The 18363-nt window shown below is 39.3% G+C and overlaps 1 protein-coding gene across 2 annotated transcripts; it reads left to right on the plus strand.

Moving 5' to 3' along the window:
• Positions 1-476: 476 nt before the first annotated feature.
• iffo1a (intermediate filament family orphan 1a) lies at positions 477-16675 on the plus strand. Of its 2 annotated transcripts, none has more exons than XM_072370519.1 (10): positions 477-557; positions 843-1956; positions 9623-9683; positions 9986-10081; positions 10319-10459; positions 11346-11530; positions 11611-11728; positions 12857-12952; positions 13076-13206; positions 13997-16675. In XM_072370519.1, exons 2-10 carry the CDS (start codon positions 989-991, stop codon positions 14148-14150), a joined length of 1950 nt encoding a protein of 649 aa, XP_072226620.1. In that variant the 5' UTR covers positions 477-557; positions 843-988; the 3' UTR covers positions 14151-16675. The 2 variants fall into 2 exon arrangements, with proteins under 2 accessions (XP_072226620.1, XP_072226621.1); XM_072370520.1 differs by having other exon boundaries at positions 510-561; positions 850-1956.
• The last annotated feature ends 1688 nt before the right edge of the window (positions 16676-18363 follow it).

Genomic DNA, 18363 nt, shown 5'->3' on the forward strand with positions numbered 1-18363 from the left:
CAAACTCTGGGCTGTTTGGATACTGGAGAAAAATTATCTTGAACTCTTGAACTCCATCTTTGCATCAGCCTAAAAACATCAACAGTTTGTGATGTGACATAGAACATCCTCTGTCCCAACCACTAAACAAATATAAGAATATTTGAATAATGTCCTCAACTGTGATCCCTGTCCATAATGATGCATTATTAGGCAGACAAGTGAATGCTGCTCTTCACACCTTGCAGTCAGCCTTCAGCTCTTTCTCCACCTCCATTAAGATCCCAGAACTGGGACATTAATTTGTGTCCTCAATGCGCCTAAATGAAAACAGGAACATGAGCTCAATTAGTGAAGAATTCTAGCCAAGGTCGAGGTTTTGGAAACAAATGTAGATGCGTCTTTACTGTGTTTACAATGGTAGCAAACGCTGCTTGGTGTCCCTCTTTTAGGATCAGTACGGTACCTAACAGCCGCAGTCATTCACTTGCGTTTATTCCCGGGCTCTGCTGCACAGCGGCTACGCACTGACTCGTCCTTAACTGGAAGCAGTTGGCCTTTCCTCCTCAGACTGCCAGGTACGTTGCTTAAATGTTCATTAAATTAATCCAGTGTTCCCGAAAGGCTTTTTTTTTAACTTAGAGAAAAATCGTGTTATGCTTATGTGCATCGCCACAATGATTCTCCTCTCCTCAGTGAGTGCGGCATAAAAGTAAACTCAGTATTTTGCTGCATGCTCCAGCTGTTCATAAATCTAGAGACACCTTGTTGTGCGTCATTATTTGTTTACAGTGATATTGGCTTTTAATTGGTAATTTGCTGCAAATTAAACATCCTTCTAAATCGCCCCATCTGACTTCTAGCTCACAGCTGTTCTTCGCATCGGGATCACCTGCTGAAATCAGGAAAAGACTGTAAAACAAGCAGCAGCGTCTGATTCCGGGTTGAGCTAACAGACTGCGTTTTAACGGAATTATCTGTCGCACTGAATCTAAATAAGTTTGGGTTCATGCCGGATTTCGAGCATTTCAGATTTTCCTACTCAAGCATGAATCCTGTCCTGGGAGAGAACGGCTTCTTGGCTCCCCAGCAGCAACATCATCAGATGACGGGTCAAACCGACTCCGCCATCCCGGAGCCAGGATACTTCCTGGGTGACCACGGAGGACTTGGACCTGATGGGTTGTCCGGGCTGGACCTGGGCGCCTTGCCACCGTCGGGCCTGGCCTACCTTCACCTGAGCAGTCCCCTGCATCGCGTCCCCCCAGCGGCTACGGCGCTGCGCAACGACCTGGGATCCAACATTAGCGTGCTGAAGACCCTGAACTTGCGGTTCCGCTGCTTTTTGGCTAAAGTGCACGAGTTGGAGCGCAGGAATAAGGTATTGGAGAAGCAACTGCAGCAGGCTTTAGAAGATAACAGTGGAGGAGACGGATACCAGAAGCCCCTGACCAAAGATATGGGAGTACAGACTGGATTCATCGGGCCTATTCCAGCCAGACCGAACCTCATCCCGCTCCACAACGTCAACAACTCGGCCTACCTACCCGGCGGCCTACTCTCTCCCACTCTAAACCCTCCTCCACTCTTTGATAACAAATACCTCCTGGGAAACAACCTCAACACGGATTCAAACTCCAACCTCAACACATCCGCTTTTTCCATCAGCCCAGCACTGAGTCCTAGCGACCCATTCAAAACTACCGGTAACATCAACGAGAAGCACGCTTCTCACACCGGCACAAACACCAGTAACACTCTCCCCCCTCCACCGCGCTTCCTCCCTGGAACTATCTGGTCCTTCAACCACACCCGCCGCTTTGGCATCGGGAGGGAGTCGTGCGTCACTGGGCCTGGGGTCTCCTGGACGCACCCAGACGGTGTTGGAGTCCAGATCGACACCATCACGCCGGAGATCAGGGCTTTGTACAACGTACTGGCCAAAGTGAAGAGAGAAAGAGATGAATACAAGAGAAGGTAGGAATTTTTAACCTTTTACTAAAGGTATTCTGACATTAGCTGATACAGTTGGCATAATTTGTACCTAAAGACGCCTTCTAAGTTTGTGTTTTTTGGGAGACATTAGTCAGGACCAAGAGGCACCTGAGACGATGATCAGAGTTTGATTGTGCAAAGGTTAGCAGCCTGGGGCTGGCTGAAGTTTACATAAAATAATTTAGTTCGGTTTTGAGCAGTATATGCTAAATTCTGAACCCAACAACAGATTGCATGATGATATTGTTGCTCAGTATCATAGGGAGGGGAAGCTTTGCTTTTTTTTCCAAACCTGAAGTCTTCCATCATGATATGCTTTGCATATTTTGCAACTTTAATGTGAAATATGTTTGATCTGTTAAAGGTAATTACCGACTTGGTCAGTGTGCATTGTGTTGTATATGCTGTGTCAAACAGGTGTGATTTTAAAACCAAAGCTGTAGATATTCATCTAAATGCTGACATATTATTCTCAAATTGCTGCTGTACCAAGGAGAAAATACAGGAGATATGTATAGTTGTAAAAGATGCAACCCAGCTCATTCTCTGGGAATTAGATCCAGATGAAACCACAAAGAGATGTCAGATGCAGTTGAGGCACAGCAGCACTACCTTTGTCCTCAACTAGATGCCAGTACTCCCACAAAAATGAAGGAAATATCACTCTGATTAGTTCAATTCTTTGTTCTTAGACGCAGATAAACTAATCATTTATGCTGTTTATTTGCAGTATTACTCTGGGCGACTGATCAACTTTACTGAACTTGTGCAAGAAATGTTACATTAACTAGAGCAAGAGTTTAAAAACATGTAAAAAAAAAAATGTCTTCTTCATCCTGTTTAGATTCACTGTTGCTAAACGGATGTCTTTTAAATAAAGTTGCTCTGAAAATGCATTGTTGAGTGAACAAATGGCATAGAAGCTACAGTGGAACTTGTCCTACAATGTAGATTTTATTGATTGGTCTCTCAGAAAGTTAGAAACCTGATATAGGCTGGGGTCACCTGATGTGCTGATAGGTATTTGTCCTCACATAAAGGTAATTCCCCTAGCAGTTTATATCCAGGAAGCATTTTCTTTTATGTCTTTTAGGAGGTCATTGAGGGTAAGTCTGTCTCTGATACATTTGTCCAAAGATGCAGTATCACAATAACTGCATTAAAGTCGACAGAAACAAACCCCCAGTGTAAAGAAAAGATTGGAGCATCACATTTTGCTTAAATATGTTGAAGCAGAATTCTGTGAATATTTATTTCTCACTTGTTCCTCGGGTGTGCGCTGACACACATTGACACACTGTTTTCCACTGCTGTTCTGTTAAAAAGCACCGACTTCTTTACTTTGTGCTTGAATCTGCTGAGGCAGGAATGCTTCTGCAAGACAAACCTTCAGTCACATCAACTTCAGAGGCAGCAGGATGTTTGACTCGACAGCATTGATGTTCTTTCTCACCAGTTTATTTGCTCATTTGTGGGCACTCATCCCAATTATTTCCACTTATAAGTAATTTCAGACAGATGGACGGCTCTAAATACTACATTACCTTTGGGCCTCAGCTGTAATTGCTGTGGAACTACATTTGTTTTTCCCAGTAACAAAGAATCTGAAGTCGATGTCACATCATGTTGAATTTTGGGTAATTGTCAGGATCATGCTTTTGTATGCAAAGTGTCACGTCTCAATCAATTTGTTCTCAACATAACCAAATGCTCTGTTTTCTGTTTTTTTTTTTTTAGCAAGATACAAAATTATAGCAAATCTTTATTAGCAGCATAGCAACTGATGAAACCTACTGGCAATGACTCAATTAAAGAAATATAGAGCCAAATATTTTTGACATTTTAGAACCGCTTCAGTGTACTTGTTTGGCTAAAATAGGGAGTGAGTTTCTAAACAGGGATTGGGATTTTACACTACAATCATATCAAGGCAAATTTATTTATGAATCATATTTAAAAGCACAACCACTGCAGTTGACCAAAGTGCTGCCCGTTAAAAATAAATGACAAATATATGGAATAAGGAAAAATAAATTACAAAAAAATCAACAAAAGGAAAATATGCATACTCTATTAAAAGCTGCAGGCTTGGTCTTCTCTGTGTGCCAGCTTAGATCTGGGGACAGCTAGAAGCAAACTGTTCGTAGACTTTCACCTTACCAGTGCACAAGCTTGTTGTTCGAGTTCAGGAATATAAGAGACGGCAATCAAAAATAAGCCAAATTGCAGCCTTGAAATCAATACTAGAATGTACAGGGAGCCATTAAAGGGAAGCGAGTACCAGGAAGATGTGTTCAGGCTTTTGTGGTAGTGTTAAAAGATGGACTGCAGCATTTTGGAGCAGCTGCAGCTGTGAGGGGGATGACTGGCTAACACCAACATACAGGGCATTACAAGTGTGTAACAACAACAATGAACATAACCATGGAAAAAAAGCCTCAGTTTAAAGAATCTACCACCGGAGTAATCTGTTTCTCTAATTTAAAATCATTATCTAGTATCATACCTAATTTATTTATAAATTGTTTCATGTAAGCTTTAAGGCCTTACAGATCTATATGAGAAATACCACTGAGTCCAAAGCTCATTACTTCAATCTTAAGGAGTTGTGTTGTCCAATCGGGGCATTGGGGGTCAAGTTGTCGGGCCTAGAGGAGGAAATGGGATAGTGCATGTGTTTCTTATTGGAAAATATCTGGTCCTTAGATAACCTCTGTCAGCTGTAGCTCCTATAGTACTTTTAAATAAATAATAACCAGTCAGAGAGCTTAAAATGATGCTGCATGTTCCTCCTGCAGCAAAGTTTAGCTTAAGCAAAACTGTATGTTTTTTTTTCTTTAGACACTTAAAACATTCAGCAGATTAAATCTGTCCCTCTTTAGCTCTGAAAATTAAATAATAGAAAATGTAAGCCTAAAATTTAAAATAAAAAAAATGTCCAGTAAACTTGTGTTTCTAACCATAGCTTTTTTTTTATGTTATCCAGTTAATTTTGTTTTTCCTGTTGTAATTTCAGGTTGTCTCAAACCCTTCTCACACATGCCAGGCATAGGACTCTGAAGGAGAGATGGCACACCCTTTTACATATTTAGTCTTTGAGCATAATGGTGGAATCCAGGCTATAAGATGTCCATCAGATGCAAAAACCACCTAATTCATCAAAAAAAGAAAATGATGTGTCCGTGATTGTAGTCATGACGGTGTTTCCATGTAGATAGATATATCGACTGTTTCCCAGGGCAGTTGGGAGAAAAATGCTTTAATTTCTCTCTCATGTGATTGGGAATGTTAGGCTATCTGTGTCTGGAGGGTAGACTGAGAAGTTAAACATGAAATATTGCTTTAATCTTAAGAGTCCTTCCCTCCTTTCTTTCCAACTTGGGCCTCTAATTTGTTTCTCTTCCTTAACCCTCTCTTCCTCCTAAAATCCCTCCCTCTTCTCCTCCTCCCTGCTGAGTTTTGTTTTGCTACCTGCAATGCAGCACTGGCCTGTGACCGCCAGCAGTGATGTCACCCAGTTTGCCATCCTCCCCTCCGTCTCCCTTCCTTCCATTTTAGTCCATACCCTCTTCTGTATCTTTGTTTCATTGCATTTCTCCCTCTTCATTTCAATGTCCTCTTCCTCTCTTCCCGCACTTGCTCATTAGATCTCTTTCTGCTTGTGTTAAATTGCTTTCTGCTGTTGTTGCTGACTCCTCATCCATCTGCCTTTGCTCACACCTTGTTTTGACCCCCCGCTCTGTTCCAAGTGAGCCTCCACAGCGTCAGACAGGCGCTGACATCATTGTCTTTGTCATCTTGTTCTTTGTCTCTAACAATACAGCCGTAAAAACCCTTTATGGTTTTCGTTCTCTGGTGCCCTGCGTATTCGGTTAAGCTTAAGATGGCTTCATTGCAGTGAGATTTTGATCAGGAAAATGTGCAGTCTGTGCATACCAGACACTTTCTAACAATCTTGCTATGTCCACAGAGGTGTTGTCTCGTTAAAGAATTCAGACCTGATACAAGTTGATATCTGAGGCCACCCCCTCTCTTCAAAGATGATTTTTTTTTCCAGTTTAACATAGAAAGCTTCATATCCGAACATGATAAAACAATCACCTCATCCTTACCAGGTCAAATCATAGCACTGGAAATGTTTGAAGATTTTCTAAGATATGAATCAATTCCAGTTTAATGCCATTATTAAAAGCTGTTCTAGCAACGACACCAGTTTTGTAAGTTTGTCAAATGTTGACAGATGTTTTCAGTCAATGTGAACAGACACATATTATACTCTAAAAGCCAGACACCACAGAGCTCCTTCACATAATGAATCCAGATTTAAACATTGATATTTAATGTATTTGGTACCATCTGTGGACTACTTTTTATTTTGCATTATTGTGCGCCTTCCTAACAATTTCAACGACTGATGTCAGCCTACATGGGTGTGACGGGGACATTTAGACATTACAATCTTAAGCACATGACAGACGTAACAAGATGATGGAACTAAACATGGATCAGATTTTATGTTAGCAAGTTATGCCTCACCCATGGCTTTATTTAACAGAACCGTTAAAAGTTGCTGACTGTAAGAAAGATTCTTGATGAATGCGTTGTCAATGTCGATATTTTTTTCTTTTTGTTGGAATTTTGCCCATCGTCGTGTTTTAAATCACAATGTTTAGTATTCAGATCACATTATATAGTGCAGTGAGATCTGCATTCACAGAGCTGCAGAAATTGACCTTCAAAGTTAAAATTTTTTACTTTTATACTGAAAAACACATTTCAGAGCCTGTACTTTCTTTTCTTCTTTTACAAAAGCGTATGTATTTCAACTCTAAGGTTTTGTGTGCTTTTGCATCTTCTGTCCTTATAATGAAGTTAATCAAAAGAAACATCTGTGGAAAGATCAGTGATTTGATAAAAGGAAGTCTGTAATGACTGGCTCATTGCATGAAGCGGAAACATTCTCATCACCTATGCAGTAACGGTCTCTACTTTGACTGTTGTCAACATTTTCCCAAGCTTTTGCGTCATTCAGCAGTGAATGCATCATCACGGTTCAACCAGCTGCAGCAGCCTCACTGCAGAGCCACGTGTTGAGACTTTAAACAGATCAGGGTGACAAGGACATCAGCTCTCAATGTGGTGCTTTCTCTCTCCAGACATCATATCTGAGTGTCCCTTTCTCACCGACTCTGGTCCTTGTCATCTGTATACCTTCCTTAAAAAAGTCTCCTTAGAGTTCCTTTTGTCTTCAGTGTTTGTAACTTACATGTGATTTATCCTTGCAACATACACATGCACAGCGATATTGTGGTAATAATCCAATTAAAACTTTTCAGTTAAATTCAGTTTTATTAATGTAGCGCCAAATCACAACCACGAGTAGACCTGCAATCTGAGAGCGGAGTGCTCTGTTGGGAAAATGTTCAACCATGAGATCTTTAAGACATGATGGAGCTTGATCATTAAGAGTTTTGTATATGAGGAAATTAATTTTAAATTCTATCCTGAATTTAACAGGGAGCTAATGAAGATAAGCTAGCTAGTCAACTTAACTAGTTTAAACTAGTCTCTCACCTGAGTTAATGGCCGGGGCAGCCTGTGTGTGTGTATTGTATGGAGCTGACAGGTTTTCCCTCTCTACCTTCCTCCTCAGCTGCTAGAGTTCCTGAACTGAGTTAAGTCAGTTCGTGTATGTGGGGCAGTGTAAGGGACACAGATTTTTCTCATTTTGTCTCTCTTTACTGTTATTTCCAGATGTAACTGCAGATTAAACTTTTTTTTTGCATGCAGTTGTACATATTTTTCCTCATAGTAAACACAATTTTCCTAACTCTAGTGGGCTTTTAATGTAGTTGTTCGTTTTTATGTTGCCACATAGTAAGACTTTTATTGGATGCAAGCATTGCAGTTGCATAGGCGGTCATAATTTGGATGTCAGTCATTAATTAGAATATACTCTGTCTTGCAGGTTTTAGATGTTTCCCTGCTTCAACACACCTGATTCAGATTAAAAGGATCTCTTCAAAAGATTCTTCAATTCTGGACAAACCAGCTAATGAGGCATCGATCTGAAGCAGGGAAATGTCTAAATTCTGCAGGACACCAGAGTTTGAGATCCCTGGATTAAGGTCAATAGTAGGAATGATTTGAGTCGGAGCGTGTCATAATTTTGGAGCTATAGCAACTCAGTTGATAACTTTTGGTGTGAAGTATAAAATGATGATTGTAATAGAGAAGTATTGGCAGTTCCTAGACCTCTGACTGAGAGGTCTTGGAACAAAGGTAAAACCTGTGCCTTTGTCCCATTGTTGTTTTTTTCCCTGTTGCTTAAGAGACCGTCAGCAGGTCCTGAGTTTTATGGAAGTCACGCATCCTCTGAAGGTTCTGACACTAAAATGGTCAAGAGCTGCTTACACAAATTGTTCCAAAACATGTTCTAAAAAAAATCGATTAATAAAAAAAAAGTTTTTCTGAATTTTTCTTTTAAAAATTATTAACTAAATTCATTATGAAAATGCCATTTCTTTTGCCATTGATAACACTAATACAGTAATGCTAGGCTACAGTAGTCTCAAGTCTTTAATTTGCAGAAAATGAGATTCCTACAATGACATGGATGTTTTAATTTTGGAAATGGATGATATCAGACGAGTGAAATAAGATATCCTGAAATAAAGTGTCAGTATCTGAGTTAGCTTTTAGTTCATGTTTCCTTACGCAAGACTCGTACTGTGCTGAGTCTTATCAACATGTCAAAATGGCATTGCTTTTTTATTTTCCTCAGACCAAATACTGGAAAGGTAAACCAGTCTATCATCATCATTAGCAAAGCTGCTAATGAGACAAAAACAGAAACAATAGAAAATGTAATATTGACATATGTACATGTAATAAGACAGGACATGGATCACACTTAAACAGGAAAAGTTAACCATAAATCATTTTAGGTGGAAGTCCTGCAGTGCAGCCTGTCTCTGCTCTTCGTTTATTTCTGTCTCTTCTCCATAGTGACTGAGAGGGCTGCTGGAGCATGCTGTTCGTGCCACTCGTGCTCTCAATGCTCATAGCACGGTCTCTCCTTATGTAACACATGCTCAGTAGAAATGTATGAGTTTGTGGGAGGGGCCTTTATTCTGCACAGCATAGGTCAGACAGGCAGGTAACCATGGTGGGTTTTAAAGCTGAAGACTAAAAAGCTGATGCTTCTCAGGCATTTCCTTATTTAGGAATTAGGCTACGTTCACCTGAGAACTGAAGGATTCTGATGAGGGTGTAACTGTGTATGACATATATTATAAATGTCCCAAAGATGACACAATGAGAGGAAGTTCCAGTGAAAATACAATATGGTCATTTATTGCTTCATATTCAGTGGGAACTGTGTTTTGAGACCACCTGTGTTACTGTAGACAGATTGTTGATGAATGTGATTCTTGAAGGTAGATTTGAAGCGAGAACTTTTCAGTAACTTTAATACTTTAAGTGAAATGGTCAAGGTCAGGTAAAGGACACTCCAAAGGTCTGGTCTCTGCAGAAAGTTCTAGAGGTGGAAATGCAGTTTGTTGTGATCATATTGTATTTATGCTGCTTAAAGTTGACCTGTCTACATCATTCGATGTGAAAATCTTGGCTTTGTTTGTGTTTAAAGATGGGAGGAGGAGTACACAGCCAGGATGGATCTGCAGGAGAAGGTGGCTGAACTGGAGGAGGTATGTTGCCACTTCAGTTGTTTTTGGTTTAAGGTCTAACAATGTTGTCAGACTTTCTTAACTGAACAAATGATCTACATGATTTTATTTTACAGAGATTTCTGCCATCCTGCTAATACATTTGACCCAGTAATGACAGTTTTAACTGTTTGTAGCAACACTTACTCCTATAGACAACCATGTGAATCACCTTAGATGTGAATAATTTATTCAATGGGACACACGTGTTTATCTTTGCAAAACAAATGATGTCTGTCAGCTTCATACATCCATCAGATAACTTAATGGTGTGTGTTTTGTAGGACTTACAGGAAAGTGAAGTGTGTCAGGATGAGCTGGCTCTCAGAGTAAAGCAGCTCAAGGCAGAGCTTGTTCTCTTCAAAGGACTGGTCAGCAACGTAAGTCTGCTCAAAGCAGCATTTCTTTTACTTTTTTAAGTAATATTTCATATTGAAAGAAAGATTTAGAAATTAAAGAAACTTTACCCACTCATTTTAATTTGATTTGAAATACTTCTGTCGTCCATTTAAAGCTTATAGCAGAGCTCAGTAATTTATTTTATTTTATTCTACATCCATCCTGGTCACAGATTATTTAAACACATTACAACAGATGGTTTTCTGTCTTTGCCTCAGGACCTGTCAGATCTGGACAGTAAGATCCAGGAAAAGGCTATGAAGGTGGACATGGACATCTGCCGGCGCATTGACATCACCGCACGCCTCTGTGACGTCGCCCAGCAGAGGAACTGTGAGGATGTGATCCACATGTTCCAGGTATGTCTGCGGCAACCAACAAATCCTCCACCTCAGTTTTTAAATGCCATGCTTCGAGTAAAGGCAGACTTTATTAACTTGGGTGCTTAGCCAGATTTCTTTGTCTTTCTTTTTCTAGGGGCAGGACTTGTACTGGCACCCTCTGGTGGCACAATGCAGTCTAATATATTCGCTTTTTTCAACAGAATGTTTCAGATATTGGCTACTGAATGCATACCTGGCTGTCGTTATTCATGTGACTTATCATATTTTTCTTAAAATGAATTGAGAAATGATGCTATAAACACTTCTACCTCTTTACTACAGACATGTGTTAACATGCATATCCCCTAACTAATTTGGAGAGGCTAGACTGTGTACCATGAGGTTGAACATACTGCTGATAAATCTGTGCAACTGCTCAGATAAAACTCAGATATGCGCCTTAGAAAACTGATCCTCCTTCTGCCCCTTGACATGCATAGATGTTCAAAACCTACACGCTACTTCAGCCACTGATGTGCCACATTACATTTGCATTTCCAAAATTGACTGTAGGTCAATAAATGCTTCAACAATTTTCCCTACATCCTTGTTCTAAACTTATTGACCACTTTCAGCCCCTGTATGTAGAATTCTGTTTCACCTGCTTGCTTGATAATGTAGAAATATGTCAATCAAACTTTGATTAATAGGAGAACACGCAACACACTTAATCCAACACCCCAGACACAAATATTACGTCCACGTCTTCTTTTCTCCACCACTCTAGAGTCAACCTGTGTAGGTGCTTTACCTTAATTTGTCTGCCTCGACCTCGCCCCCGGCCGTTTATAGGAGGCTTGACTTTTGATTGAATCCTGGTTTTAATTTGAGGAAATACTATATGCACATCTTCATCCATTAGGTACCCACACCCCCCTCCACTTTGAGCCGCCATGCCAGGAAGCAGAGCGGGCAGTCTGCGAAAAGCGGGGATGGAGACGAACAGAGCATGTCTGAGAGCGAGGGAGGCGGCGCCAAAGGCGATGAATCGTGCGGCACGTCAGCCAATCAGATCAATGAACAGATGCAGAGGGTGCTGAATCAGCTGTAGGTGTTGGTCTGAAAGTTTCTGAAGTGACTGTTAAACATGCCAACGTTCAATCACCATAACATGTGTGTGTGTGCAGGAGAGAGTGTGAGTTTGAGGATGACTGTGACAGTCTGGCCTGGGAGGAAACCGAAGAAACTCTTCTCCTGTGGGAGGATTTTCCTGGATACACACTGGGAGTGGAAACACAGGGAGAGGTACACACACTCAGATTTGTTCATTTGTTTCAGTCTGCAAAGTGATGCACAAAAATTTGAGCAACTAAAAGATAAAAAAGGGAATTAAAACAATATTTAGTGTGACCTGCGCTTGGAAGACCTCTTGAGATTATTTTTATTTTTACTTTCCCACAAAAATATTCAGTTTGCATAAAGAATTAGTTTATAAACTTACTTTTAACTAAATCATTTAAACTCCTGTCATCTAAAATAATTTAATCTTCCAAAACACTTTATGGTTCACATTGTTGCATAAACGTTCAAATTGAATCTGAGTAAATGCATCAGTTTAAAAATATTTTTCTAACTGCAGTAATGGATCAAAAAGAATGAGTTTGTGAGGTGAAAATGACTAAAAGTTATGTGTATATTTCACATTGATGGTTAAACAAAAGGGGTCATTTGGATAAATACAACTGTTTTGAATCTTGTTAAAGTAAATAAGAGAATTGATTTGGTGGAATCCACTTTGCACACGTCTACTTTCAAAGTCAGGCAAGTTATTTCCTATTGTGGGCATTTTTTTTTCGTTCCACTTCGACGACCTGGTGAATGAGCTTCTTTCAGTCTCTTGTGATCGTTGCGCAGGTCGTGCTTTTTTTGTTGACAGTCTGATCACGCTGATGACGAGTCTATCCTGGTGACATATAAGCTGTTTAACCAGATAAGTCAGTCAAGGAGGTCAGCAACCTGCTTAGTGAACGGTGAAAGGAGCCACAGGGAAAACACAAGAGATTAAAAGATTTCAGCAGTACTAACTCCGGACAGAACTTTTAGTCAGCCATTTTGACTGACTAAAAGTTCCCTTTTTGTTGTTGTTTAACAGTTTATTTGGCTTTTCAGAGGAATCCTGCAGATGTTTACCATTTCCTAGATGTTACCATTTTCATGTCCACGTCCTTTAAATGTTAGCATCTGATCAGTCTGTGTGTACGGCTTGAATTAACTTCCACACCTCTACACGTTTTATTTCAACACCAACTAAAATCTTACATTGAGACCAAATTAAATACCTTAATAACATTTGAGAAATTTGAACTGACTTCATGGAATCAGACTGTTTTCTCTTTTTGTTCCACACTGACGAACAACACTTGCTGTGTCCAGCTACAAGAGGAATCCATTGAAGAAGTGATTAAAGACACAGAGTCTCTTTTTCAAACCAGAGAGAAGGAATACCAGGAGACCATCGACCAGATAGAGGTGAGACTTTAATATTCAAATAGGATGCAAAAAGTGGCTGAGGTAGTTAAAACTTAGTTGTGCGGTTGTTAAAGTTGTAGTGGAAGTAGTAATGTTGGTATCTGTTCCTCGTGTCCTGTTCAGCTTGAACTGGCCACAGCAAAGAGTGACATGAACCGTCACCTGCACGAGTACATGGAGATGTGTTCGATGAAGAGAGGCCTGGATGTCCAGATGGAGACCTGCAGGAGACTCATCACGCAGAGTGGAGACAGGTAACACACAAGAAATGACCCTGACTTGGCAAGACTTACTAAGATATTACTTTAAGTTGGTACACCTAGCACTGAATATTGCAGTCTAAAGCCTGATGGTGTTACAGTTACGTCCACATACATACAGTGCTGAAATCAGCACATTACGTATAAGTAGGGAGCCTCACTCACCATCCTCAGTGAGCTGGAGTATTTCCAACATGATGGCACTTCTCACATGGAAATGCATGAGTGTCAGGATTGTATCAGCGCAACTCAGGCTACAGTTACTCTGTACTTTGTTCCATCAAGTCACAGAACTAGATGTCTGTTTTGTCATGTAACATAACCGTGTTGATATCCCATGACTCATTGAAACACCTGATTTTAAAACAAACAAAAAAAAACATTGTCTTCTACATGATAAAAAGGTTAGGTAAATAGATTTCCCCCTTTGTAAATATAGACAATGAGCTACATAAATAAATGTATTTTCCGGCCACTGTAGAAATCTGGCAAACAAGTTATTTCTAATTTAGCTGCTGACATACTATTTTATGGTTGGGTTATTTCTTGAAATGCCATAAAAACAATCATGAGGTCTCATTCACATGGGGTGAAACGTTCACACACAGTTAACTGTTGACTTTGGGAGAGTAATGACAAAAGTATCACCAGATTGCAGATTCTGCTTATCTTTTTAAGGAAAAAAGAATTTTAGCTCTTTGATTTGAATGTAATTATGCTTGACGGGCACAAACACACCAGTCTGTCGAAACATGTATTTGTCACCTTCTGTGCTGCTTTACAGGAAGTCCCCCTCTCTCATCACACTTACGGCTGATGACTCCGACAGCGAGGAAAAGGAGAGGAAGAAGCCGGCTCTACCTGCCAATTCTGAGAGCAGAGATTCTTGCTGCGACATCAATGCTGCCATCCCTCCCCTGACTTGGAGAAAACCCTAACATACACAGACATCCACTGTTGGCACTTCCTGTTGTGCTGCTGATTGACAGGGAAACTTAACAGTGTGCAGAAGCGCTACAAATCTAAAATTGTGTGTGTGTGAGGGGGAGGGGGGGTTGTTTAATAGAGGCAAAAGAATTTTAGAAGCAGCGGCTGTAAAGTCTCTTTTTCTTTTTCAATCATCCTAACCTGTATCTGAAAGCAGCCAGTCTGCGGATCTTTGGCCACTTTCAACTGTTGGAAAAACGGCCAACATGGCTGCAGGAAAGCTGGAGCAGAAAGTTTTTTTTTTATTTCTGTTTAAAGCATCAGAAAAGCTTCTCTTCTAAACCAATAATTTGCTTACAGTTATTACAGTCTATTAAATATTTTTGCAGATAGAGAATTTGAGGCTCATTAAAGAAAGTAATAATGTCTGTTAACTGCTGCCCCCTTGTGGTGTTCAACTGTGTCAACTGGATGGACAAATGAGTCAAAACTTAAACCTAAAGACTGATTTTGCTCCTTCTGTCCTGTATGAGGAGATGAAGAGGATGCATTATATATTTTTCCAAACACTGATCTTGCTGTTAAGAGCAGGAGTCACTTATTTGCACTTTGTCTGTAAAAGTGTCAAAGCAGTGCAGCACAAAGAAAGTGGTTTGCACATGATGGCACTAAAGTAGAAATGTTTATATCATTTCCAGTTATGCATTGCTTTAAAATGTTTGAAGCTAAGTATGATTGTAATAAATTGATAATCCAGTGGTTATTTTGGAAATTGCCACTATTTAAGCCCAACTTGCCTTAAACTTATATCCAGCATTTGAGAAACATTACACAGTCTGGTGACATGAAAATTAAGACCGTGTTTATGCTGGATGTTGTTAAAAGGTTTAACCTTCATGTGTTGCTTTTATAATGATACATTAAGCATCTAAAGTTAATAACTATGACCTTAAAACATTTTTTTAATTTATTTTTTTTGTTACTTTTGATGTTTGTTCTGCAGTAACAGTGGCCAGTTTCACTCTGGGCAGAAGCTCGGGGTCACTGCAAGGTTTGGAGTTATAAAAACTCATTTAGATAGTTCTGCTGTGCAGTTACACGCTGCTCATTGTAAATGCCAATCCTGGTTGAGTAAAAATCAAATGCTTGGAAATTTCAGGGTTTTCTGGCATTTCAGTAATAAGAAAGTGGAAAAATCTTAATATTTAGATCAAGCGTGATATCTAGTGAAACATGTCTGGCAGGACTTTAAACTTAACCTATCAAACATAAAAGATTTTTATTTGAACCCTTTTTTTCCCCATTTAGATTTGCGTGCAATTTAAATCTGATAAAATTTCAGATTGATCTTCTACAGCTGTGTTTTTTGTGCTCGACCTAAAGTGATTGCCAGCCTCCACGTTTGGTTTTGTTGCCAAAGTTGGAAGTTAAACTATCAGTTACCTTCAAAACCTTATGGAGCCAATTTCATAGAGTTCTTCTGTTAAAAAAAAAAAAAAGGATTTGTTTGAAAAGGATTTGTCTGTCCTTTTAAGTTGTACAATTTGTAAAGGCTAAGTATTGCGATTAATGTACAAGATCCTGCCATGTACACTGCTGAACTACTAAAGCTACAAGCTTCTTGTCTTATGATGTAAATTTATCTGAGTAATGCTTTTATTTATTTATTTTTTTTCTGTCATTATGCCACCTATTGTATCTTAGCTCTACTGCTATGGGACAACTAATATTGTAACTTCAGTATAAGTCAAATACACCTCTGGAAATGATTAAAGTTTTAGCTTACATATGTACATTATATGGTGGGAAATTAGTCCTCATCACAATTCTAAATGTTTGTGCAGTTTTTTTCTAACTTAACATGCTGCACTGAATTATTTACAGTTCACCTCATCATACACATGTCACATATTTGATTCCATGAATGTCTGCCTGTTCAGTAACTTGCCATGTTCATCACAGAAAACAGACCCATTAAATGAACACTTACTTTTAGTAGCGTTTTCTTCACTGAGCATATTTACAAGTGTACCAAACAAGCATAAAAACCTTAAAAAAGACTTATCGGATTCTATTATTATGCATTTTTTACATATTGTGTTCTGCTCAATGAAAAAAATTACTGAAATTCTAAGTGTCATTGTTCCTTTAATAGGAAGGAAAACCACAGCAACTGCAAGTTTTCAAAAGTCTTTACAGAAAACATCACTCACCTTGTGAAACAAAGACGATGCTGCTTATCAATATTATCTGACTGTAAGAACCTGTAAAGAGGACAGATAAAGATTAAACAAAGAAGAACTCAGTGTGACTTGAATAAAAGCTGATTGATCAGGAGGGAAGGATCCCAAACACAGCAGGTTTTACCCTCGGGAGTAAAAACTGTGTCTAAAATGTGTGTAAGTGAAATACCATAAAGACTGAGTTGTTTGAGGCTGTTTGGGTGCAGAAATTGTGGCTGGATTGTTCTTGTGAGTTATTTTTGCTTTGGTGTGCAGAGCTGTATGTTTGAGAGCTAAATGAGAAGATGCATAAAATAAATTACATTGAAATAAAAAAGGCTTCTGTTGTGTTTAAGGTAACTCTGCTATGCTTACTATGGTACAGTCAAGGTATTTTTCAAGAATCACTGCACAGCTGGAGTTACTTTGCAAATCAAGATTTTACATGCGACATGACTGCTAACAGCCCATGACATTAAGTTGTTTTTTTTTTTAAGATCTCCATTTCATATAGAAGTTTTATTTTAATTTTAAAGTACGAATGGATAGATGGATGGATAGATGGAATTTGTTGTCTGCTGGTAGAAATTTATCTTCTAAATATGCATGTAAATATATCCATCCATCCAGTTTCTATAACCCCTAATCCAACTGTGGGGTCGTGGGGGGGGGGGCAAATGAGACAAATGACCTCACACATGCTCACACTCACTCCTTGGGACAATTTAGAGACACCAATTAACCTAACATGCATGCATGCTTTTTGGATGGTGGGAGGAAGCTGGAGTACCCAGAGAGAACCCACAAATACACGGGGAGAACATGCAAACTCCACACAGAAAGGCCCCAGCTGGGAATTGAACATGGAACCCTCTTGCTATGAGGCGACGGTGCTAACCTGGATACCACCTCATAAAAAGTTGCTCCAGCAACTCAAAAGTAACAATACTGCAACACAAAGTTCAACAAAATAACATTTAGCAAACGTGTGATTTAAAGACACCATGAAGCTCAAAGAGAAAATGTCTCAATTAGGTTCTGAATGCAGTTGAATGGGAAACATGGAAATAGATATTGTTGGCAAGAAATTGTCTGTATTCCAAAACAGTTACTGTATATAGTCAGGGTTAGTTTTGTAGTCATTTATGTCAAAGGTCATAGGAACAACCAATCCTGTTCTGAGCATACATGACCTGAAATTTGAGAAAACAATGATGACTTTGTAATTAAAGACATAACTTTTTCTTCCACCTTTAAAGTTGGTTAAAGAGGTTAAAGCACAACTCAAGAGCAGGTTTCTCTCAGCAACATGGACTGATTGGTTTAATCAGTTCCATCTTTCTGCTTGTGTAATGATTTTACATTAATTGCTTCCATTTCAGACTGTTCTAATCGCTAAGCAGGTCGCAGGAGGTCCTGAGTAGCAAAACAAACAACTTCACCGCAGATCAATAAAGAGAAGTAAACAGAGAAACACCAGGAGAAGAAATGGCTGCAGAGGGAAAACAGCTGTGCTGTGTCAACACATTACACTCAGCACTCTAAACCACGGCTGGATGCGTTTGGCTAATCCAAACCTCTGCTGTATGTGATTTTATAAACACCAAGTCAACAAATGATGCTTACTTTGAACTAAGTACATTTAGCAAAGAGATGTACTAATAACTTATGCTGTGTAGAAATTCAAAGAAAACAGTGCACAGGGATAACAAAAACTCCAAATAAATGGCCTCTGCTAAGACTTAATCTAAGAATCTTCCTACTGTGACTTATTATACCATTCCTTTACTACTGCAATGCATTAATCAAATGTTCTTGTCTAAAATGTTTGTTTGCTGTGAGATTCTGCAAGAGATTCTGCCGCCGATGACCATTTATGAATGGATGTATGTTTGTCTATATGTATGTAAGTGCATATTTATCTATGTCAGGCTTGTATTAAAATGTGTATACATGCATGTAAGTACATATGTAAGTATGTGTTTGTGTGTATGCAGCAATG

Source organism: Leuresthes tenuis, unplaced genomic scaffold, assembly GCF_036924035.1.
Source record: "Leuresthes tenuis unplaced genomic scaffold, fLeuTen1.0.hap1 SCAF_18, whole genome shotgun sequence".
NCBI lineage: Eukaryota > Metazoa > Chordata > Actinopteri > Atheriniformes > Atherinopsidae > Leuresthes > Leuresthes tenuis.

Bases quoted from the DNA above. Each gene is read 5' to 3' on its own strand.
- iffo1a (XM_072370519.1), top strand. From the start codon at position 989: ATGCCGGATTTCGAGCATTTCAGATTTTCCTACTCAAGCATGAATCCT. The intron at 10,460-11,345 runs GTATGTCTGCGG...TTCATCCATTAG, and splicing joins ATGTGATCCACATGTTCCAG to GTACCCACACCCCCCTCCAC. The intron at 12,953-13,075 runs GTGAGACTTTAA...TGTCCTGTTCAG, and splicing joins AGACCATCGACCAGATAGAG to CTTGAACTGGCCACAGCAAA.